General features: G+C 44.7%; 1 protein-coding gene across 2 annotated transcripts in view; it reads left to right on the forward strand.

Moving 5' to 3' along the window:
• Positions 1 to 22,676, forward strand: part of LOC148038002 (uncharacterized) — a 59,943-nt gene extending 37,267 nt beyond the window's left edge. For both annotated transcript variants that reach the window (XR_015688827.1, XM_087667849.1), the window contains one exon: positions 22,057 to 22,676. Coding sequence is in view for 1 of the 2 variants with exons in the window: in XM_087667849.1 (XP_087523975.1) it covers positions 22,057 to 22,073 (17 nt within the window). In the remaining variant the exon portion in view is untranslated. The remainder of the gene's footprint in view (positions 1 to 22,056) is intronic.
• Positions 22,677 to 24,908: the final 2,232 nt, after the last annotated feature.

The raw sequence follows: 24,908 nt of genomic DNA on the forward strand, positions 1-24,908 counted from the left end.
ATCTGTCTTCTTGCCTTTTCCTTTCTCTTTCTTCCATTTGTAGCAGTCACGTTTAAAGTGACCCTTCTTGCCACAATGATGGCATTCAATATCTTTGCCACGTGATTTATTGTGTCCCTTGCCATCATATTTGCCCTTTTGCTGTGATTTGCCCCTAGTATGCAAAGCACTGGAAGACTTATTGGATGCATTGTTCTGCCGATTCATCTCTTCCATAAGTAGAGCACTCTCTACATCAACATACAAAAGGATTACATTAGAATTGCTCATAGCAGTCGTGAATGTATCCCAACTCTCTGGTAGAGTGTAAAGCAAGAAAGTAGCCTTAAATTCTTCATCAATCATGAACTTCAAGGCAACCAGCTGGCTGAAAATGGAGTTAAACTCACTTAAGTGAGTAGACATTGCTGTACCCTCTTTCATACGCAAATCCATAAACTTTTTCAGCCAATACACTTTGCTTGCAGCACTCTTTTGTGCATACAGTTCTTCCAGTCTAGTCCATATAGCATATGCAGAATCCAAACCTTCAATGTTGAAGAGCAAGGCATAAAAAATCGATAGCTCTATGGTTGAGCGTGCAAGCTCATTTAACTCATCCCAATCGTCCTGATCCATGTCTGCGGGCTTTGCCCCTTGGGTTTTGATCGGCTTTGCCTGCTTCTTTTGTAAGAGGATATTGTAGCATTGCTTTTGCCAAATTGCAAAGTTATGTGTGCCTTCAAGCTTCTTTATTGCATCAGATTACTGCTGTCATTGCTGCCACCCATGATTTTCAGCCCAAATGTGACAAAAAAACTAGCAAATGCAGGCCCAAACTGTCACCCAAGTGACCAAGGTACACCCAAGTGACCAAGGTACAAACAAGTACCAATCAGCAATAAATGACCACGCAGAAGCACAGATTTCAGATCTGTAATTAAATTTTCAGAAGCACCAAACCATGTGCTACAACATTATCTAACTGATTACAGCTGTTCCAAGGGCATGTGCATCATATTACATGAGGAATCCCAAAATTTCAGCTGCAATTTCTGTTGTACATGTACCCACGGGCATAAAATTTGACACGAACGGTCAAAAGCCCCAAAATTTTTTGCTCAAAGCATCAACCACACATCTGCATTTCCTCTGTCATGCATAGGATAGGCCAGTTTTGCCAAAATAGAGCAATTTCAGCAAAACCCCCAAATTTTACCAAGTGTTGATGTCCAAATTGCACGGAATTCAACCTGCATGTACATAAAATGACCAAATGCTGCACAAATTTTGCCCAAACTGCAAAAGCCCCAAATTGCACGGGGTCCAATGTGCATCAATGTTGAGAAATTGGGTAAATTTCAGCCCAATTTGCGCATGTACATAAAAGCCCCAAATCTCGGGGACAAAATGTCGCAAATTCCTGCAATTTTCGAGACAAATCTCACTGTTGCATCTTGCTCGCATCAAATCTGGACAAATCCCCAAATTTTCCAAGTCCTGCGTGCACTAATTTCAGTGAAATTGAAAGAATTTCACTAAAATGTGAAAAATCCCAAAATTCCTGGGCAAATGTGCACTGACTTTGCAATTTCTGAGTCAGATTGTCCAATTCTGCGTTAAGATCCCTAAATTCGGGGAAAGCCCTAAATTTCTGGGCCTAAATTTGCCCAAAATCCTAACAATGCTTACACGCACAAACGCTCATTAGTAAGCAAAGGGCTTGTTTGTAGGGAACCTTTGAAAAAATTTAAAAAATTTGCAAAGGAAAATGACGAATCTGCTCCCGTTGGCCAGCCACCTGCTATCGTGACCTGTCACCTTGCAGAAACTGCCGCCTGATACCACGGGAGCTGTTGCTTGCAAGTTGGAAGTTGTCGCCAGTCAGCCGCTGACCTGTCACGTACCTGAAGACTATCGCCTGCAGCCCGTTTCGTCTGGTGTTGCGTGCAACGTGTCTTCAGACCTGGTCTGGTTGTTGCCACCAGGCTGTAGTGCTAGACACGAAGTGCAGTTATTTGCGACTGCTGCCCGTCACACTTGTTGTTGCCCGCTGGTCCACGCTGGACAAGTCGCTTGGTCCTGCCCGTGTCGCTGGTCACCTACGACTGTTTCCTTTCTCTTGTCTGGCGACGGACACACACTCAACTACTGTACGTGAGCTGTCTCAGCTGCTGTATGTGAGCTACCTTTGACCTTGGGGAACGTGCACTCTACGCTCTGATGCCAGTTTGTAGGGACCAATTAGGCACGGAGATTGACGCAGACAGTCGTTACGCGTAGTGAGAGAGACAAAGAGTGAGAGAGAGTAGACTAGAGAGTGAACACGTTTTCAGGTACAATGACGAGTGTGTACCTTTAGGTTTTTAGATAGACATATATGTGTAAGTACAAGTGCTACGGGTGTGTTCACACATTTAGAAGGTACGAGGCCTTTATTTCCAACACACCGAGCTTTTGTATACTAATTATTGTTTGATGACTCATGCCATGTAAGATCAGGAACCCATCTCTGTGAAGGAGGCTTTATAGCATGATCATTGGTGGAGAGCAATGGAGCAGGAGTTGGAGTCGATCGAGAGGAATGGCGCTTGGTACCTTGTGCCGAAGCCTCCTCATAAGATCATTGGAGTCAAGTGGGTCTTCTAGATGAAGTACTGCAATGATAGCACGTTGGACAAGCACAAGGCCTGCCTTGTTGCTAAACGTTTTGCACAACACCCATGCATTGATTTCTATGATACTTTTGCTCCTATAGCTTGGATGGCTACTCTTTGTGCAATTCTTGTCTTGGCTAGCCATAGGAGATGCCCGGTCTATGAGTTGGATGTGAAGTCTACCTTCTTGAATGGGGAGTTGAAGGAGGAGATCTATGTTGAATAGCCTCTAGGTTTCGGTTCTTCAGATGGTAAGGTGTACAGGTTGAGGGAGGCTGTCTATGGCCTTAAGCAGGCTCTCGGTGCTTGGAATGAGAAGATTGGCCCGTTCCTCCAAGAGAAATTGGAGTATCGGCGTTCCAAGGCCGATCCCCAACTTTATGTTCATCCCTCAGGTGGAGGTTGTGTGTTGTTTGTCCTTTATGTGGACGACTTGATTGTGATAGGTGACCATGCCAAGATGGTCGAGCAAACAAAGGCAACACTTCATGAGAAGTTTGAGATGATGGTTATGGGACTTTTTCATTTCTTTCTAGGTCATGAGATCTATCAGAGTGTGAGGGGGATCTTTAATTCCCAACAGCGGTATGTGTAGGAGCTCTTGTATGTGTGAGATGGAGGGATGCAAGTCTCTTATGACTCCTATGGACCCGAATTGGAAGGCTACAACTCATTTCGATTCTCCTTTGGTGGATGCTACTTGCCAACAAGTAGTTGGTTGGCTCCTTGATCTGGCTTCTCAATACTCGTCTTGACTTATGTTATGTGGTTCCTATGAGAGACCCCTTATTTTGGGATCTATTATCCAGCAGGTACAAGTAATGCGGACTTGGTACTTACAGGATGGAGTGATTCAGATTGGGCTGGCGATGTGGATCATCGGAGGTCCACGACAGGTTATTGCTTTACCTTGGGTGCTGGTGCTGTTTCATGGAGCAGCAAGAAGCAACCCACGGTTGCCCTTTCTTCGACTAAGGCGGAGTATTGGGCGACATCTTCTACCACATGTGAGGCAATGTGGCTTCACAGGCTCTTGGAGGAGCTTGGCTGCCTACAGAAAGGTCCTACTGTTCTCTAGTGCGACAATGAGAGTTGCATTGCCTTGGCTAGGAACCCTATGTTCCATACTCAGTTGAAGCACATTGAGATCTAGTGCTATTTCATTTGGGAGAAGATTCTAGATGAGACTATTACCTTGGTCTATTGCAAGATAGAGGACAATCTTGTAGACTTGTTTACGAAGGTGCTTCCTCAGGCTTTACTTTGATAGCACTCTAGATCTCTTAGCCTTTTGCTGTGTCTAGGATCTGAGAGGGGGTGTTAGAGATTGGCATTCCTTGGACAAGCAACTCTAGTTCTGAGTAGTTTTCTGTAGTCGCACCAGGTAGGTCACATGGTGACAGTCCGTACCGGTGATGTCGCAGCGCAGGTGCCATGAGGCATAGCAGGGACAGGTTGGACAATTTTCTGCAATCCGGACAGCTGCTGTACAGCTGGCTGCATTTAATGCAGCTGACGTGCATTATATATTGCATTTCTTGTTGGCTATTTATTTTGCCTAGTCTCCACACACTTGGACAGTTCAGATCTCAAGTTTCAGGCTATTGATTGTGGAGACTGTCCTCAGGGTTCATAGAGTGAGAGATCTTCTAGGTGGAGACATACGCATACACTTTGCACCCGTGTACATATTTGCATCCTTATACAACATTCTTCCCTGTAGATTTTCTGCATTCAATTGTCTCTCTCTCTCTCTCTCTCTCTCTCTCTCTCTCCTCTCTTTCTTCGCTTTTTGTCTTGGTCTTACTCTTCTGCCCTGCTTCACTCTGACACACCAAAGATATCTCAAAACACATAAACAGGCAGTCCAATGTGACATCCTAGGTGTAGTGAAATATTGACTAAGAAATCCAAGTGTGCTAAATCTGGCCTAGTGTGTGAATCAACCAATGAAGCTTCCTTGGTAGAGCATCCTTTGATAAGTGGAGAGTGGGATTGAGACATGTAGCCACAAGTCGTGTTTGATTTGTGCAATACTCTACCAATTGAAGACATACTTCTGGTACGACACAAATACTATCCTCCTCTGATTGAACTACCTCCATCCCCAAAAAATAAAACAATTGACCGAGGTCAATCATCTCAAATGTGGCACTAGGTTGGGCCTTAATTTCCACTATGACAGTAGAATTTGAGCTAGTGATAAGTAAGTCATCTATGTATAGCAAGATGTGGCCGGTCCCCACGGAAGTGGTAAGGACATGAAATTTTAGGTCATAAGGGGTAGAATGATATCCATGAGTCTTAAGGAACTCATCTATCCTATGGAACCAAGACCGGAGTGCTTGCTCAAGCCCATAGAGGGATTTTTGCAAATGAGAGACCTTCAGGAGAAGGAAATTCAGATGGCTACTCCATTTAGACTTCCTTCTCTAGATACCATTCAGAAAGGCACTTTTGACATCCATCTAGTAGATTGGCTAACTGTGGTGAGCGGCTAGTGTGACCAACAAACAGAATGATAATTGCACAATAGGGTCAAAGGCCTCTTCATAGTCAATACCTTACTTCTATCGAAAACCATGTAGGACAAGGTGAGTCTTGTACTTGCCTAAAGTCCCATGAGCTTTGAGCTTTGTCCTAAAAATCCATTTGGTCATGATGACTTTCTTGTGACTCGGATGATCCACCAAAGTCCAAGTCTCATTTCGATCAATACTCTCTAGCTTCTTTTCCATCACCTTGCACCATTGGGGATGCTAAAGAGCCTCTTGCTAACTTTGTGGCTTAGAAAATGCTATTTAGTCTGTTGTAAACAAAGATGCAGATGAAGCTTGAGTGGCAAGTTGAGCAAATCTTCTAGGGCCCTCCGGAGTGGAATCTGGTAAAAGGATCCTTGAATCCTGCATGGTTTGTAGGTACCAACGAGGTAACGAGTCTTGTGGAGGGGGATCTAGGGTTTGAAGAATCAGCGGGAAGGTTAGGAGCGGATAGTAGACTCAGCTGAGAAGGTACTATCTTTGGTGGTGTATACTGAGAAATCGGCTCAGAGACCAGTATTGAAGATTACACAATATTCCTCTCATAAAAAGGCTCTCTCTTCATACTATCACACAAATGAAAGACTTTCACCTTTGAGGGATATCCTACAAAAATAAGGAGATTAGTTTGAGGAGTGAGCTTTTCTATGTTATCATGAGGAGTGTTCGTGTATGCACGATAGTTGAAGACTCTGAAGTGGGACACTATAGGTCGAGAGCCAAAGAATGGTTGATACGGGGTCATTTGGGAGACCGCTATAGTTGGGTACTGGTTGAGGATGTACATTGAAGTGTTAATAATCTCAATCCAAAGGTGCTCACATGGAGCTCTACTATGAATAGCATAGAGTGTGCCATGTGCACGACTATTCAATTCCTATACTCTACAACTCCATTTTGAGAAGGGAAGCTAGTGGGGGTGAGCTGGCAAGAGATGCTATGCTCTTGCAAAAACTTGGTGAACTTATGGGAGGTAAACTCACCATCACTGTCACTCCTCATACAATTTACATGACAACCAATTTGGGTTATGAACCATCAACACTCGTGCAGAAAAATAGGTGAATGCATTTGATTTATACTTTAAGAACTATTCCCACATGTATCGAGAGAAATAATCCACTCCCGAAAAGAAGTACAATTTGTTGTTCAAGGCGGTCGGCAAAAGATCAACATGGATCAATCTCAGGGATGTCTCAACTCTATGTGTGGACGGTTGAGGGAAGGAAGTATGGTGTTGTTTCCCTACTTGATAAGCTTTGCAAATATCTCTAGACAATTTTAGGTATGGAAGGCCCTCAACCATCTGTCGACGAGACATCTCGTAAAGAGAGTCGTAACTGAGATGCCCCAAGTAGTAATATCAAAGTTCCTCATTGTTTGTAGGCTTTCGTGCAGTGGCTAAAGCTTGGAAGCACTGGAACTCCAAGCCCTCAATTGTCATCTCAGAAAGAAACCGGGTCATCATGTAGAGGCCATTAGGTTGTGTCTCATTGCGAGCAACCACTAAGCCAATTTGAGAGTCAAGGACCTCAATTGTGGTCATTGTAAAGACTGCTCAACCCAACCAACAAAGCTATTGAACAGATAACAAGCTCATCCCAAGGTGGGGGATATACATTGTCTCGCGTAGTGAGATCCAAACCGTATTCAACAACAACATTGATGTGACTTTGAGCTTGAATCTTGATTGAGGAGTCATTCCCAATTTGAACACACTCGGTTGCCAGGGCTTGGGGGAGAAAAATATCCTAGATGGGGTCACGTGATGTGTGGTTCCACTATCCACAATCCAAGCGCGAGAAGAAGTGCTAGGCTGCGAAGAGTGGGCTTCTGCAATCACCTCATCAAGAGAGAACTCATAGATATAGACGAGGTTTGTATCCTTGGATGTCTCTAAAGAAACAAGGTGGGCTTCGGTAGACCAGTTAGAGAAGCTCTTTGGAGTTGAGAAATGATGTTGATTGTGATGGTTGATTGGTGGTAGTGTGGGCCTCTGACCATGCCACTGCCCTTGATTTTGGTTGCCACCACTTTGCCTTGTTGGAAAATTCTTGACTGAATGGTGTGGGTTTGATTCTTGGGTTTTGGCTGTTTGCCTCTTGCATTTGATCGACACTTGCCATTGAGATTTTGACATATCTATTTTTCTTAGGTACAGTTTGCTACCTAGGTTTAAGAGAAGACTAGAAGGTTCCTTGTGACTCACTAGCTTGATTTTGGTTTTGGTTTTATTTGCCCTTCCCTTGTTGCCCATTTTGAGAAGATGCAATTGTTTAGAAACTCTTTACCCTTCACCTGCACTTTGCGTTTTTGCATTTTTGCGTTTTGCGTTTAGGGTATGCAGCCCCAAAAACCATCCTGGACTGACTATGCTTATTTATAGGCCACTCTCTCATTCATTCCTCACAGTTGATTCATTCAATTTGTCACCTCTTCTCTCGAGCCTCTCCACTACCCTCATACCCCTTCAGGAGGACATTGCGGTTCGTGGTTCGTGGTTGTCTTCATCATCTTCCTTGTGCTACGGCACCCTTGTTCCCTTGTATCACATTTACTCCATGATTCAGATCTTCATCATTCCATTCATAAGAGTTTCTTCTCTCTTCTCTTTTCTTTTCTTCTCCATGTTTGCTGAGGTCACTCCGTGTTTCTCCCCGCCAACCCTACTCTCTCGCTGGTACGTCATCTTTTAAATGGTATCAGAGCCAGGTTCTGCTCACCTAGCTGCGAAGATCCTCCACTCCAGTGAAGTCAAAGACTGGTGGTGGGTTTGGCATCCACTTCTCGTCTTCCGCTGCATGAAAATCTCGTTTTTGTAGATTTCAGGTGTTTCAGCTTGCTACTCACACCCCGTTCGCGGAGGACATCTCAGCCGAAGCTGTCCATTGCTGTCTCCATCAGCTGGCGCCTGATTTCGAGTCCTCTTTACGCAATTTAGAGCTGATTCCAACTAGGCGACTGTCGTTCCTGTGCAGACTTATTGCCATACAACCTGCCATACCATCATAGTTTTGTTGCCTGCGTTTTTAGTCTTTCTCTCTCTTGCAAGCTGTCCTGCCTTCGTTTTTAGTCTTGTGCTCTCCTACTGTCTCGCTGGTACGTCACCCTTCACCCATACTTTGCGTTTTTGCATTTTTGCGCTTTGCGTTTAGGGTTTGTGTTTAGGGTTTGCAGCCCCAAAAAGGGGCGCCATCCTAGACTGACTATGCCTATTTATAGGCCACTCTCTCATTCATTCCTCATGGCCGATTCATTCATTCTGCCACCTCTTCTCTCTAGCCTCTCCATTATCCTCATACCCCTTTAGGAGGACATTGCGGTTCGTGGTTCGTGGTTCGTGGCTGTCTTCATCATCTTCCTTATGCTACGGCATCCTTGTTCCCTTGTATCACATTCACTCCATGATTCAGATCTTCATCATTCCATTCATCAGAGTTTCTTCTCTCTTCTCTTCTCTTTTCTTCTCCATGTTTGCTGAGGTCACTTTGTGTTCCTCCCTGCCAACCCTACTGTCTCACTGGTACGTTATCTTTTGACAGCAATGAGGGCCTCATCTAAAGAGGAAGTACTATGAAATTGATCGAATAGTTGAGCATAACGCAGTCGTTGACACTCGCATGGTAGGCCATGAGATCACATGTTGTGCAAAATGGAAGTATTTATTCAATAGTTTATTTCGAAACAACACGACATGGTTATCAAAGGACTTAGGGCCCCCCAGTAGAGAATTCAGCAAGAACTTAGAAGTCATTGATACTCAGCCAACTTGACCTTGAGGTCATCCTGGTCAGAGATTTTGATGTTTTTGAAGTTCGTAGTCAAGTGTTATATGATGAGTCCTATCCGTAGCCACATAGCGACTAGTCAAGTGTAGCTATTGTTCGGATGCTAGGCCAAAGTGTTGTAATTGGGAGTGAAACTCAAGGAGAAGACCTTGCATCAAATTGACTACAGCGGAGGCAATCCTAGCATCCATGAGTGGACAACCTCATGTGGAACAAGTGAGGGATCAGGTTGGGATTCCAACCCCTTAACAAGGCTCCATAAATTTTGAGAGTTGAGAACATGCCTCATCGGATTTGATTGAGTGGTGTAGTTAGACCCATTGAAACGAGTCGTGTCACAAAAAGCATGCTTGGCTGAGGAGAAAGATGAACCATGAGGTGTCAAATAAGAAGGGTAATAAGGGTAAGGAGGAGGTTGAGGGGGATAATAAGGAAGAGGAGGTGGTGGGTAGGTAGAAATGGGTTCTAGGAGTCCATATTGAAGGTGTGAGAGTGCACAATGGTGTGCAAGGTCAAGCATTAGCTAAAGAACAGAGATGAGCTGAGAGTTAGAGGAAGAGTGAATGCAGAGATAGGTGTATTGATGTGATGGTACACAAAGAATAAAAAGAATGTATTCATATGTTAGGGTACATTAAGGGTGTGTTCACACCCGTAAGTCTATTTACACCCGTAATGCAGAGATGGGTGTACCGATGTGATGGTACACAAAGAATAAAAAGAATGTATTTATATGTTAGGGTACATTAAGGGTGTGTTCACACCTGTAAGTCTATTTACACGGAGACGAAGGGACTTTACACCCAACAACCTCCCACTTAAAGGTCTGAAGTGGTACCTTTAAGCTAACCAAATTCCACTAAACGAATGCAATGCTCATGCTGAGCCTTTGCAAGAGACTTAGTGAGAACATTTGCAAGGTTATCTTGGGTTTTGACCTTAGTCAGTGTGACAAGACCATCATCCAAGACCTGTCGAATAAAGTGATACCGAACATCTATGTGTTTGGTACATGTATGAAACATGGCATTCTTAGCCAGACATACTGCACTCTGGCTATCACAACCAAGCACTGGTGTACGTGAAGAAAGACCAAAATCCTTGACTAGACGGCTAAGCCAAATAGTTTCCTTAGAAGCTTCTGTGGTTGAAATATATTCAGCCTCTGTTGTACTCAGTGCCACAATTTTCTACAATCTTGAATACCAAGAGCCCCACCAGCCAAAGTAAAAACATACCCACTGGTAGATTTCCTAGTGTCAAGATCTCTTGCTATGTCTGAATCACAAAATCCCTGCAACTCTAGTGTACCCTTTCCATGGCATATGCACTTTTCTTGTGTACCTTTCAAGTATTTGAAGATACATTTCACTGCTTCCCAATGTGGCTTGCCAGGGTTAGATATAAATATGCTAACAACTCCCACTGCATGATCAATGTCAGGGCGAGTTGCAACCATGGCATACATCAAAGATCCACAAGCTGATGCATAAGGTATACCATTAATGGCACTAGCAGTTGCATCATCCTTAGGGCAATCAGCTTTGCTAAGCTTTGTATGTGGCGATAAAGGCACACCAAGAGGCTTAGTATGAGCCATATTAAACTTGTCAAGTACTTTGTTGATGTACTTGTCCTGTGAGAGAAACAACAAATGCTGCCCTCTGTCTCTTTTAATGCGTATGCCCAAAATGTGTTCAGCTGCCCCCAAATCTTTCATAGAGAAGGCTGAACTTAGCTGCCTTTTAAGAGCATTCAAAGTACTCTTATGCTGTCCTGCAATCAAAATGTCATCCACATATAAAACCAGCACAGTAAGGCTGCCATCATCAGCCTTTTTAGTGTACAAGCAGTGATCTGCATGACTGCGTTTAAATCCATGGCTGAGCATAAAGGTATCAAATTTTTTGTACCATTGTCTAGGGTCTTGTTTCAGCCCATATAAGCTGCGTTTTAGCTTACAAACCAAATGCTCTTTTCCTAGAATAGCAAATCCTTCTGGCTGTTTCATGTACAGCTCTTCATCCAAGTCACCATGAAGAAAAACAGTCTTCACATCCATGTGATCCAACTCTAAATCCAAGGATGCAGTGAGAGCAAACAGAACACGGAGCGTAGTCATCTTCACCACTGGGTGAAAAGACCTCTTGGAAGTCTATGCCTTCCTTTTGTGTATAGCCCTTAGCAACCAGCCGTGCCTTATACTTGGGCTTCCCATCAATACATTTCACTTTGTAAACCCATTTATTAGGAATAGCTTTCCTGTCCTTGGGTAAAGTTACAAGCTCCCATGTGTTATTCGCATATAGAGACGTCATCTCTTCTTGCATAGCAAGCTCCCACTTTCTCTTGCTTTCACATGACTGTGCCTCTTTAAATGTCAGAGGCTCACCCTCATCAATCAACAAAATGCAATCCAAAGATGGCTGAAACCTCTGTGGCTGCCTTCTGACACGTGTAGACCGTCTTACCCAATGATCTGTATTATCAGGCAGTGGACCTACATCTTGAGGAATGTGCACACCATCACCAGGTGGCTGATTTTCAGCATTTTCTTGCTGCTGTAATCTGTTTTCAGCATGTTCTTCTTGCTATCCTATTTCATCCTGTGCATCTATTTGCTGTCCATGATCTTCTGGCTGTAGCGCAATAGGTTGCTACTCATTTTCAGCATCAAAAGGAACAGAATTTTCAGCTAATGGCTGGCTGTTCTGTCAGAGATCATAGCCTGTTAGGCAGCTGCACAGTCAGCAGCTGCAGTCGGACCAGCAGCTGCAGTCGGACCAGCAGCTGCAGTCGGACTGCCACGTGGCAGTCCGACTGCCTGCAGCCGATTTTACCAGGCTGCGCCCTGTTCTAGGTGGTTTTTCGCCTATTTATTGCCGACGACTCCAGCAGTCTGCCCACTATTCTCTGTCGCAGATTACAGACCGGTGCCGTGGAGATTTCTGTCTCTGTTCACAGATTTCAGACAGCAGACAGTGCAGACTGCAGCAGACTTCGAGGTGGACAGCAGGTCGCATTGTCGAGGTGGAGACACGCAGTCCAGCGCACTGCGCCCGTGTATATCTTTGTATTCAGCATTCTTTATACAGCAGATCTTCAGTGTACTCTGTCTCTTTCTCTCCCTTCTCTCTCTGCGTTCTCTCTCTCTCAGTCCTATGCTTCCGCACCGCTGCACTCTGACATGGTATCAGAGTAGTGTTTGAGGGCTGACTGAGCGCAGAATCAACTTGAAGAGGAGTTTCCATCGCGACACAAATTTGCGTTTTTTGCGTTTAAGGGCAGACAGGAGGGCTGCGCCTTGGAACAAGGCTGAAACGAGTGTGGGCGCACAGGAAAGGAGTACAGGTGGTGGATTCGCTGCTGTTTACTGCTGTTTTACGCGGAGAAAGTTTGAGTTTTCAACCTAAAAGTGCAGATTTTGCTTTTTCATCGCCTCCGGCGGGTGAAGAAGCTTCGGGACGCGGAAGAGCCTTAGCAGGCTGAGTTTACTCAGTCAGAGGGGGCTGCTTTTGCGTTTGAGAAGGCATTGCAGGTGAAGATGTCTACAGAGATGGACTTGGAGTTCCAGGCGATTATGGACCGGAAGGTGCCTGTCCTACCGGCTCTTCCTACAGATCAGAAGCTCGATGGCGACAACTACCGCATTTGGCGCGTTATGATGTTGGCCATTCTGGAGTCCTATGATTTGGCGGAGTTGGTATAGGAAGATATTGACCGGCCTTCGGTAAGAGATGAGTCCAAACTCTCTTCCGATGCTCGTGCGGAGTTGGCCAAGGCCCAGTCTCATTGGGACAAACTGAATGCCAGGATTCGATCCTTTCTCTTTCTATCCTGCACTACAGCCGTGATCGCTCACATCGAGCACTTGACAGTGGCTCGTGAGATATGGCTGGAGCTTGATCAAATGTACAATCGGATGACCCTGATGAAGAGGGTTTCTTTGGAGGTACAGATGCGGACCTTGTCCGTCAATAAGTCTTCTTCGCTAAGGGAACACATTAACAAGCTAAGGCAGCTACAGATGCAGGTTCAGAATGCGGGGAAGCCAATTTCCTCCGAAGACATGGCGATTACACTCTTGTCCCAGTTGCAGCCACGATTCGGTACATTTTACTCTGCCCTTATTGCTTCGGGGCGAGAGTCTACTCTTCGGTGGGAAGAGTTGGTTCCTATGGTCTTGGACCAAGAGGAACAGTTAAAGGGACAGAATGCTTCCAAGACGGAGGCGTTGACAGGTCAAGCCTCTCAGAAGAAGGGGAAGGACCAAAAGAAGAAGAAGGGGGATAACAAGTCCAAGAAGGACAAGGAGAAGGACAAGGACAAAGACTCCACATGCCATATTTGTGGAAAGACTGGCCATTGGAAGAAGGATTGCCCTGACAAAGACTCGAAGGACACCACGAAGAAGGAAACCAAGGATTCTGGAGCGGTGGCTGCACCCTCATCAGCTGCATTTCTACACTTAGTTGTCATTGAGGACGCTTCACCGAATGCTTCTGATGCTGCGATGGCGGCTTCCCAATCTCGAGAGTGGATTATTGATAGTGGTGCCTCACGGCACATGACTCCTTCATCAGATGGTGTTGCCCAGCTGCGACCTTCGCGTGGGCAGGTTCTCATTGGAGACAGCTCTTCAGTTTCTATTGCAGGTCGGGGTAAGATGCAGCTTATTCCGGATGGACGAGGTGGCACCCATACCTCAGAGGTTTTGCATGTACCAGGATTGGGGTACCATCTCCTTTCAGTCCATAAGATTTGCTCCCTTGGTCTTCTGGTGGAGTTTGACAGTTCTACAGTGCGAGTCCTTGATCGTGAATCGAGGAAGGTTCTATCATCTGGATATGAGGAGAACGGCATTTACAAACTGAAGTCTTCCACTGCCCTCTCTACTCTTCTTCTTACCTCACAGTCACAGTCTGAATTATGGCATGCTAGGTTTGGTCACCTGAACTATGACTATCTTCGGAAGGCATCACGGGGACAGCTTGTTCGAGGGTTGCCGGATATAGTGGTGAGCCAGCAGCCATGTGTCTCCTGCATACGGGGGAAGCAGCATAGAGATGCCATTCCCCACACCGCTTCGCGGCGGTCTACTTCACCAATGGAGTTAGTATCTACGGATCTATGTGGCCCTATGAGGAATGAGTCCCTGCGTGGGAGCTCGTACTTCATGCTGATCGTGGATGACTACAGCAGGATGGCATGGGCCTACTTTTTGGTACTAAAGTCAGAAGCTTTCTCGCACTTCAAGGATTGGCTTCTCTTTGAGGAGAACCGATCAGGCCGGAAGTTGAAGACCTTGCGATCCGACAAGGGAGGTGAATTTGTGTCTAATGAATTTGCTCGGTTTTGTGCAGATAGAGGAATTCACCAGGAGTTTGCCAATACTAATACTCCTCAAGAAAATGGTATTCTAGAACGGAAGAACCGCAGTGTGATCGAGATGGCGCGCACCATGATGGAGCACCGACAGACCCCTCAGGTTCTGTGGGCCGAGGCTGTGGCTACTGCAGTCCACATCCTTAATCGATCCCCTACTTCGGCCGTGGAAGGGATGACTCCATTTGAGGCTTATTTTGGGACGAAGCCAGATGTTTCTTACTTTCGGGTCTTTGGGTGTGATGCCTATGTTCACATTCCCAAGGCTCACCGTGACAAATTTGAAGCGGCTTCCCGAAAACAGGTATTTGTTGGCTACAGCTCCCAGTCCGAAGGCTACCGACTGTATGATCCCGTCAAGCGGGATGTATATACTAGCCGTGATGTGCGGTTTGTGGAGGTTCCGGCTTCTTCAATGAGTGAGGAGCATCCCGTTCTTGGAGATCCAGGGGAGAGTTTGGCTCCTTCTACAGTTCCACTGGAGCCTGTGCCGTTTGATTATGATTCTGTTTCTGACACAGAGTCTACTGTTCCACCGGATCCTTCTGAGGAGTTACCACCGGTGGACATTCCAGAGTCTTCTACTGATGGAGAACGACGAGGGGAGGTTCGGCCTCCTCCTCGCTGGGCCCGTGACACACTCCGTGATTCAGGGATCGAGGGGGTTCCTGAGGAGTGGGGACCGCAGGATGGTCCGCGGCGGTCACAGAGGCACCAGGCGCATTCTTCGGAGCTTGTGTGCTCCAATTATTGTTTGATGTCCCGAGTTATGCAGGATCGAGAGCCCACCTCCGTGAAGGAGGCTTTACAGTCCGCCCCATGGAAGAAAGCTATGGAAGCTGAGTTGGAGGCTATTGAGAGGAATGGCACTTGGTCACTTGTGCCACGCCCCCCGAAGAAGAAGGTGATTGGAGTCAAGTGGGTCTTCAAGACCAAATATCTCAGTGATGGTACTTTGGATAAGCACAAGGCTCGCCTTGTTGCTAAGGGTTTTGCCCAGCGCCCAGGGATTGACTGTCATGACACCTTTGCCCCCACAGCTCGTATGGCAACCATTAGAGCTGTTCTTGCTTTGGCTGGCCATAGGAGATGGCCTGTTTATCAGCTGGATGTGAAGTCGGCCTTCCTGAATGGTGATTTGAAGGAGGAGATCTACGTTGAGCAGCCTCCTGGCTTTGGTTCTTCAGATGGGAAAGTCTACAGGTTGAAGAAGGCCCTGTATGGTCTCAAGCAGGCCCCGCGAGCTTGGAACGAGAAGATTGATTCGTTCCTCCAGACTCAGTTGGGATATCGGCGGTCCAAGGCCGATCCGCAGCTGTATGTTCACACTTCCGAGGATGGTTGTGTGCTGTTTGTATTATATGTTGATGATTTGATTGTCACAGGTGATGATGCACAGCAGGTCCAGGAGACAAAGTCAGCTTTACATCGGACGTTCGAGATGACGGATTTGGGGCTACTCCATTTCTTTTTAGGACATGAGATTTTTCAGTCTCAGAGGGGGATCTTTCTCTCCCAACAGAGATATGTACAGGAGCTCTTGGTGTCTTTTGAGATGGAAGATTGCCGGGCCCTCTCTACTCCTATGGATCCGAACTGGAAGGCCACTTCCCACTCAGCTTCTCCTTTGGCGGATGCTTCCCGCTATCGACAATTGATAGGGTCTTTGATTTGGCTTCTCAACACCAGGGTTGATCTATGTTTTGCTGTTGGGCTCTTGGCAGGGTTCATGAGTGAACCTAAGACGGTGCATTGACAGGCTGCTCAGAGGATACTTCGGTATCTGAGGGGGACGTCTGATTTGGGGATTCATTACCCCGCAGGGACAGATGGGTCAGATCTTGTACTTGCAGGTTGGAGCGACTCGGATTGGGCCGGTGACGTGGACCACAGGCGGTCTACAACAGGTTACTACTTTACTTTGGGTGCAGGTGTTATTTCATGGAGTAGCAAGAAGCAGCCCACGGTAGCCCTTTCGTCTACTGAGGCGGAATATCGGGCCGCATCTTCCACCACATGCGAGGTTGTGTGGCTTCGGAGATTGTTGGAGGAGCTTGGGTGCCCCCAGACTCGTCCTACATTGCTGCGATGTGACAATGAGAGTTGCATTGCCTTGGCAAGGAACCCTGTTTTTCATGCCCGGACGAAGCACATTGAGATCCAGTACCACTTCATCCGAGAAAAGCTTCTGGATGAGACCATCACTGTGGAGTATTGCAAGACGGAGGATAATCTTGCAGATTTGTTTACGAAGGCGCTTCCTCAGGCTCTACTTCGGCAACATTCCAGATCCCTCAGGCTTCTGCCCTATCCAGGCTCTGAGAGGGGGTGTCAGAGATCATAGCCTGTTAGGCAGCTGCACAGTCAGCAGCTGCAGTCGGACCAGCAGCTGCAGTCGGACTGTGCAGTCGGACTGCCACGTGGCAGTCCAACTGCCTGCAGCCGATTTTACCAGGCTGCGCCCTATTTTCTGCGCCCTGTTCTAGGTGGTTTTTCGCCTATTTATTGCCGACGACTCCAGCAGTCTGCCCACTATTCTCTGTCGCAGATTACAGACCGGTGCCGTGCAGATTTCTGTCTCTGTTCACAGATTTCAGACAGCAGACAGTGCAGACTGCAGCAGACTTCGAGGTGGACAGCAGGTCGCATCGTCGAGGTGGAGACACGCAGTCCAGCGCACTGCGCCCGTGTATATCTTTGTATTCAGCATTCTTTATACAGCAGATCTTCAGTGTACTCTGTCTCTTTCTCTCCCTTCTCTCTCTGCGTTCTCTCTCTCTCAGTCCTACGCTTCCGCACCGCTGCACTCTGACATGTTCATGCTGAAATTTGACATTCTTTTTGTCAAGATCACCATGTGTAGCATTTTTCAGCAACTTTGCCTCATTAAATACTACATCTCGGCCGTGTATTATCTTCCTGCCCTGAGGAAGCCAAACTCTATAACCCATCTCTCCCTCATCTCCATATCCCATGAAGATGCCCTTGATAGATTTCATGTCTAGTTTGGTCCTTTGTTCTACAGGTACATGCACAAAGGCATCACAGCCAAAGACACGCAAATGGTTATATGAAGTAGGTTTGCAAGACCAAACCTCTTCAGGAATGCCATTTTCCAATGCATGATTGGGATAGCGATTGCATACATGAACTGCAGTTTTAAGAGCCTCTCCCCAAAGTTGCTGCGGGAGATTAGCTGTGGACAACATGCATCTAACTCTCTCACAAAGTGTGTAGTTAAATCTTTCAGCCATGCCATTTGATGCAGGATTATAAGGGGCTGTCAACTCCCTCTTATTGCCATGCATCTCACAAAACTTGTTAAATTCTTTTGAGACATACTCACCCCCATTATCTATTCTTATGGCTTTCAACTTAAGCCCTTTTTGTGTGGTAACAAAAGCATGAAATTTTTTAAAAGAATCTAACACTTCCTTTTTGCTCTTAAGTGCATACGTCCATGACTTTCTACTGAAATCATCAATGAAAGTAACAAAGTACCATGCACTGCCATACGAATTAACAAGCATAGTGCACACATTAGAGTGTACTTGGTCAAGAGCATTAGACTTCTTAACGACACCGGAGTAATAAGGAGACTTCACTTGTTTTCCATATAAGCAATCATTACAAAATTCTAGACTAAAGCCTTTTACATCAAATTTCCCTAAAGAGGAGAGAACCTGAAGGCCTTTCTGGCTCATATGACCAAGTCTTTTGTGCCAAAGCTCCATCTGTGAATGGACTTCAGCCACGGCCAAGAACTTGCCAGGTAATGCTTTACAATGCAAGTAATATAAAGTCCCCCTTTTGCTGCCTTTAACAATCAGCATAGAGCCCTTATGGACCTTCCAAGATCCACCACCAAATGTAGTAAAGTACCCTTTAGCATCAAGTTGCCCAATTGATAGTAGACTCTTCTTTATGCTTGGTACAAATCTGACATCCTAGAAAATCAGCTCTTGGCTATTTTCAAGAGCCAAGTGAATGGTGCCAACACCCTCTATCTCACATGTATAGTTATTACCCAAGTAAACCTTGCCTAGGCAACCTGTAGTATATTCAGAAAATGACTCCAAAGAGGGGGTAACATGAAAAGAATCACCGCTGTCCACTATCCATGATTGTGACAGCTCATCATGAGCTGAAAGTAAGGCATCAATTACCTCCTTTTTGGTGATGTGCATATCACCTATTGCTGCCATAATATCTGCATCATTACATGAGGCTACAACAAGTATCTCTTCAGTGTTAGGAAGCTCTTCAATGACCACACTGGATGCAACATTTGCCTTTGCAACTTCTTTTGAGGAAAAGCTGTCATCATCTTTCTTTTTCTTACCGTGCTGTTTCTTTCTTTCTTGCTCTTTCTTGAAGTACCGGCAATCGGGCTTTTTATGCCCTTTACGCCCACACTCATAGCATGTGACATCCTGCTGTTTGCCCTTGCTTTTGCTTTTGCTTTTCCCTTTATTGGCTGCATTACCCCTCTTTTTAGACCTGCCTCTTACATAGTAAGCTGAGCCACTGCTTTCACCACTAGACTTTCTTCTGATTTCTTCATTGAGGATTGAACCTCACCATCAAAAGTCAAAGCAGGGTTGTTGCTAAGTGACACAACCAAGGATTCCCAGCTGTTAGGCAAAGTCATCAATAAGAAAATAGCTTTCAATTTATCATCGAAAGCAGTCAAACCAGAGTCTTGCAACTGACTCAAAATCCCTGTGAAAGCACTCAAATGCTCAGATGCTGGCTTAGACTCATCCAATTCCATGTTCACAAGTTTACGCATAAGATGTACTTGATTAACAGGAGTTGTATTTTCATAAGTATCCTTAAAGCTTTTTCCATATAGCATAACCTGTATCAAGACGCTTGATGTCTGTAAGTACGTCATCAGACACTGCCATCTTTATGTATGCAATGGCCTTCTTATTAAGTCTAGCCCAATCCACATCTGTCATAGCTGCAGGCTTAGTCTCCAAGAGAGCATCTTCACAGTCCTTGAGAAACAAAATGCCTTGCATCCTATCCTTCCAAAAGTCAAAGCGAGTGCCATCAAACCTCTTGATTCCAAAGAGGGATTTTGTGTCATTGCCGCTAGAAGCATTTGCAGCCATTTCTCAGCAATACACCAGAAATTCAATGCTGCAATTTATGTAAGCAAAAATGAGCTGAATATTCAGCTGATTTCAGCCCAGTTTTTCAGCAAATAATAGCAAGATTCAGTCCAAGTACATGTACAACAGTAGAATGAATGACTTTCAGTAGTATGACTGCAATTTCAGCATACAATAAATGCATACATCACTGCCAGATAACTCCCACTTCAGCAATATAACCATAAATACATCTGCACCAATCCCAGATCTGCAAATGATCGCTAAGACTGCTGCTACATGAATAATCAGCAATACATCAACTCAATGGTAGCTGCCCAACATGTGTACTGCATACATATGTGCTCGTATCAACTTATGATACCCCAAAACACCAAGAATTCTCTGCAATTTCTCCAAAATCGCACAAGCGGGAGATAAAGAATGCTCAAATCACTCTGCTTATGGCAACAAGATTGCTTTAGAAATATTCCCAAAGTGCATTTCACGCATTAACTTTGCCAAAATCCACAGATTTCAGTAAAACCCCAAAATTTCACTTATCAATCTGCCCCGATTGCATTAACACATGTTCCCGAAAGCATAAAACGGGCAAATTTAGCAAAATTTCACAAAATTTTGCAAAAGCCCCAAATTTCTCGGGTCCAATTGTGCACCAATGTCAGCCAATCTGACTCACCTGACCAAAATTTCGCCAATACAGCAAAAGCCCCAAATTTTATGGGTCCAACGTTGAGAAATTTAACTCAGCTAAGCTTGCATGAGCAGTACTCAATCTGAAAAAGCCCCAAATTTCTGTGCCTAAATCTGCACAAACTTGCGAACTGTGCTTGAGCACGCGAACCCCGGTCAGTGAGCAAGGGGTCTCCTTGCAAAATTAATAAAAAATTGACGTGAATTGCTGATATCGTGACAAAAACATCAGCCGTTGACCAGCCGCCTATCCCGCGTGCCTGTCGCCTAACAAATCTGCCTGCGCCTGTCCTCGTGAGCTGTCGCCTGCCTGTCGTCTGCTGTCACCTGCCAGGGAGCTGTCGTTTGCAATCGTCTGTTGTTGCTTGACTATCGCCTGCCTGGGAACTGTTGTCTGCAGTCGTCTGACTTGTGAAGGCTGTCGCCTGCCTATCGCCTGTTAATGCAGACCAGAAAACTGACGACCTGACCTGTGGGAGGTGACAGCTTGCTGAAATGTGTCACCTCGATGCGCACGCAGCCGTCTGCTGAAAAACGACCTGCTATTTTCTTCGCACGCGTGAGCTGAAACTGACTCGCCTTGACTTCAGGAAGCGCGCACACCTTCACTGAAGCTCTGATACCAGTTTGAAGGGTGTGAGAGTGCGCAATGGTGTGCAAGGTCAAGCGTTAGCTAAAGAACAGAGATGAGCTGAGAGTTAGAGGAAGAGTGAACGCAGAGATGGGTGTACCGATGTGATGGTACACAAAGAATAAAAAGAATGTATTTACATGTTAGGGTACATTAAGGGTGTGTTCACACCCGTAAGTCTATTTACACGGAGACGAAGGGACTTTACACCCAACACATATGGTGCCGGTGGTGGAGGCTATGGATCATGAATGTTTCCATAAGGTGGCCATGGAGGTGGAGGCACTAGAATATGGAGGCCTTGCCCAAATGTTGGTTGTGGCACAACAGAATGACTAGTAGGTCCACTAGGTAAAGCCATGGAGGCAAACTATGGTACTAGCTGATCCACACTCGGGAATGCCTAGGAAGGTGTCCGAGGCATGGGATATCTCAAATGTGTGTGATGGAGGTCTAGCCTTCCCCAAATGTACATTCGCACCACTTGGATGTGGAAAAGAAGAGGTCCTAAAGGATGTGCCTATGTTTTGTGAAACCCTTGGTGTAGTGTGGAATGGCACGTGTGGTGACTGAAATGAAGAAGTTAATAATGGAAATGGAGATGTAGCGTAAAAAGAGTGGCATGGATGGGAATGAGAATTGAGGTGTGGAAGGAGAAGTGAATGCGTCAAAATGAGATGAAGCAGCACCGACTTCAAAATGACCATGAGAAGCAGTAAACGAATTTGAAGGAAAAGATTGAGAAGGAACACTCGCAGGAGATTCTTTCATCTTTTGCTTACCTGCTCTGGAGTTCATGTAAAAGTACGTGTCTTCTTTGGGACGCATATACCAAAAGTTACTTTCATCAAGAGTATCTCCCCTACCATGCTCAAAAGAGGAATCAATTCCAATAGATTGAGAAGTAAACGTAGGCATACATAACTGCAATCTTGATGCTCTTAATCCTGCAAAGTAGCTGTGCAAATTTTGGAGTAGCCCCTGGTCATAGGTCTAGGATCTCCTGCCCATACGTAGTGTATGGCATACATGCTGCTACTGACTTACCATGATTGTGTGTAAGTGAAACCTGAAATGTGACGTTTTGCTGAGATCCAACAGTTATGTTCTTAGACACCCTTTTGTCCTTGGCAAAAGTGTAAGTTTCTCTTTCCCTCGTCAATTTTCAAAAGTGTCTTTTGTATGAGTGCTCAGTCAACTTGGCTTCTTATGTATTTATAAACATACTAGGCTATTCCCCTCACAATTTGTGGTTGTATGCAGGTGTGCCTGCTGCTTGATCAGTGGGCTTCACCTTTTCTTACTGGGAGGTTTAGAGCATTGGAGCAGTTGTGTGATTTTTAGGCAAAAGGTTTTGATTATGTTAAAAAGCTACACATTTGAGATTGCTTTTCCCCAAGTCTCACACCCTTCAGGACGGAACTTGTCACAACGGAGATTCTTTCCCAATGAATCAAAGAGCTCCGATTAAGAGAGATTATGGGTAACTAAATGTAAAGTTCTAGCCTCTACAGGATTCTTGGAGTTATTTTGGCAGGCAAAATACCATACATGCAAGTTGAGCTATGACAACATTAACCGATGGATGGGTAGTTGGTTTCAGTGTTTCTAGATATTTCACAGGGTATTCAATGAGTTTTGTACTGGCTGCATAGCTGTAGCATAGGGTGAAGCCAGCCACTTGGGTTTCACAGATTGTTGGAGTATTCAGGATTGGACTAGCTTATAAGAAAAAGGAAAAAAAAACTTAACTAGTAATTTTTCCCCTCGTTCTGCTTTCAGGTTGGGCTAAACTCATGTATCTTCTTCATTATAATTTCTCCACTTCCAGGTTGTAATGGAATGGACTCAGACGTGAATTAAGCAAAGTTTTGTTAGATACTCATCAAGACCATTTATGGGAGTTTGAAGCTCCAAATCTCTTCTTTGTTATGCGAAAATTGCACGTGTTGGGGTCTGCGCATGATGAATTCAATTGTCTGACACATCTATCACATATGATAATGATGCACAGTGTTCTCCATGGTAATGGCCTGCAGGATCTCGAAGCACCAGCCATGCTAAGAAGATAAAACGTATTTGGGCACACATTGAAATCAAATCAATTTGCGTCTGCATGATGCACTCATACCTGCAGGGGGCAGGGGGATTTTTGTGCAAGCACGCACATCCTTCTCATCTGAGGAGGGGCATTCTCATCTCTTATCAAATTATAAAAAGACTGATGTCTACTGATGAGGTGAATTTGCTTTCCTTCCAACCATTTTGGGAAAGCCTTTCCAGGATTTGGATTGGCAATCCAGTTTTTACCAACCCAGTTTGAAACTAATAACAATCAGTTCATTGGACAAGTTTAAATGCTGGGAGGAACACTGCTAGCTAAACAAGGCGAGATTGAGGAAGAGGGGTTTTCAATGTGGTAGGAATAATCTCAAGATACACCCACAGACAGACAGACACACAGGAATAATCCCAAGATACACCCAGACAGACAGACACACAGACAGACAGACAGACAGAGAGAGAGAGAGAGAGAGAGAGAGAGAGAGAGAGAGAGTACCAAAAAGAAAGAAAGAAAGAAAGTTGGATTACCGTACCTTCGGATGCCTCAAAGGTGTATAGGACAAAGAGGCACACATCAAAGCTTTTAGTTACAATTGGAGAGATAAGAGGGCAACATGTTTGGCATTAAGGTAAAGCACTTGTGAATTTTATTTGTTTCAAAATGGTGAGTTTCTGGTCCATCTAACCACTGTATAAGCATATGCCCTTATCGGAGGTGTTTATTTAGAGAGCTGAATTCACCTTCCTAATCTTCATTGTGATGCTGGGTTTATAGTATGTACAAATTTTACATTATTTGTAGTTCAATAGAATATTCTACATTTTGGTGGTCATATTTCCACAATTTGAAAATTGATCACACACACACACACACACACACACACACACACACACACGAGTTTGGTTGATACCTGCATGTACCAAGATTCAGATAATGCTCAATACATACCAGCTTGAACAATATCATTATTTCACGGTTTAGAACCACTAGAACCAATACAATTATTTCATAGCTTAAAAATTACTACTCAATGAGAACCATATAGATTGGGATCAAAAGACTACTTGTTAACCATGATCTTGAAGTGAAAACTAAAATTTTTTGAAAGCAAGACAAAATGTCACTTGTTTCTCAAGTGATCTAGGTAGAGTATTTTTTTGGAACATTGATATTGCTGTCCAAAATGCATCACATGCAGTGCTTAAGAAGAGTATAAGCAAGATTTTATGGACCTTAGATTAGTGACAATGGACTTCAACCATCTTCAAGGCTCCACCCTCTTGAGGTATTAATCAAAGGATATCACCTTATAGAGCAAGAGCCCTAATAAGACTTTGCCATATGGCTCATCTTCTTGCACAAAATATAAAGTCTTGGTTAAAGAGTAATTAGGAAGCTTTAGGGTGCAAAGGTTTGATCATGGCCAATGGATCTTAAAGAGCTTTCCCTTGGCATGGGCAATGGTTATCAATCTCATAGGATCAAAGCCCTTTAGGGTGCATGTTTTGGCATCAATATTTCAAACTCATAGCCTCCCTTTGGGCAATTTGGAGCCAAAGCTTGTGACCCTAGTTAACCCAAGATTGCACCCCTGGATCTTGGTAGAGCAGCTTGATCTTAACAAAGAAGTGCACAAGACCTTAGAAATTACTTATCAATATGGTATAAAACCAAGAATTGATATATAAAAGCTTGCTTAATTCATTTTTAAAATGCTTCATGTAGCAAGGGTACTTTATTAGGGATTTCCTTAAGGATGTGGACAACCCTGATGAGTTTGAAGAGAGTGGTCCACATTAGCATACTAGCCTAGAAAATTGCAATAAGGAGAGGATAATCAAAACTTAGCGCTATTTTGCTAGTAATGATTTATTACAATGAAACCAATGATTATAAGCTTAATAATGCCCCCCTAAAAGTGAGAGTCCCAAGCTAAGGAGGAGAATACCTAGGGAGATGTGATTAAGAGCAATTTTAAGGCTCTATGTACGCTTGCTATAATCTTATTGTTAACCTTAATAAAGCTTATAAAAAAGATTCACCAAAAGCT

This window comes from Lygodium microphyllum, chromosome 3 (genome assembly GCF_053477565.2).
Source record: "Lygodium microphyllum isolate KBCC chromosome 3, Lygodium_microphyllum_v1.1.10, whole genome shotgun sequence".
Taxonomy (NCBI): domain Eukaryota; kingdom Viridiplantae; phylum Streptophyta; class Polypodiopsida; order Schizaeales; family Lygodiaceae; genus Lygodium; species Lygodium microphyllum.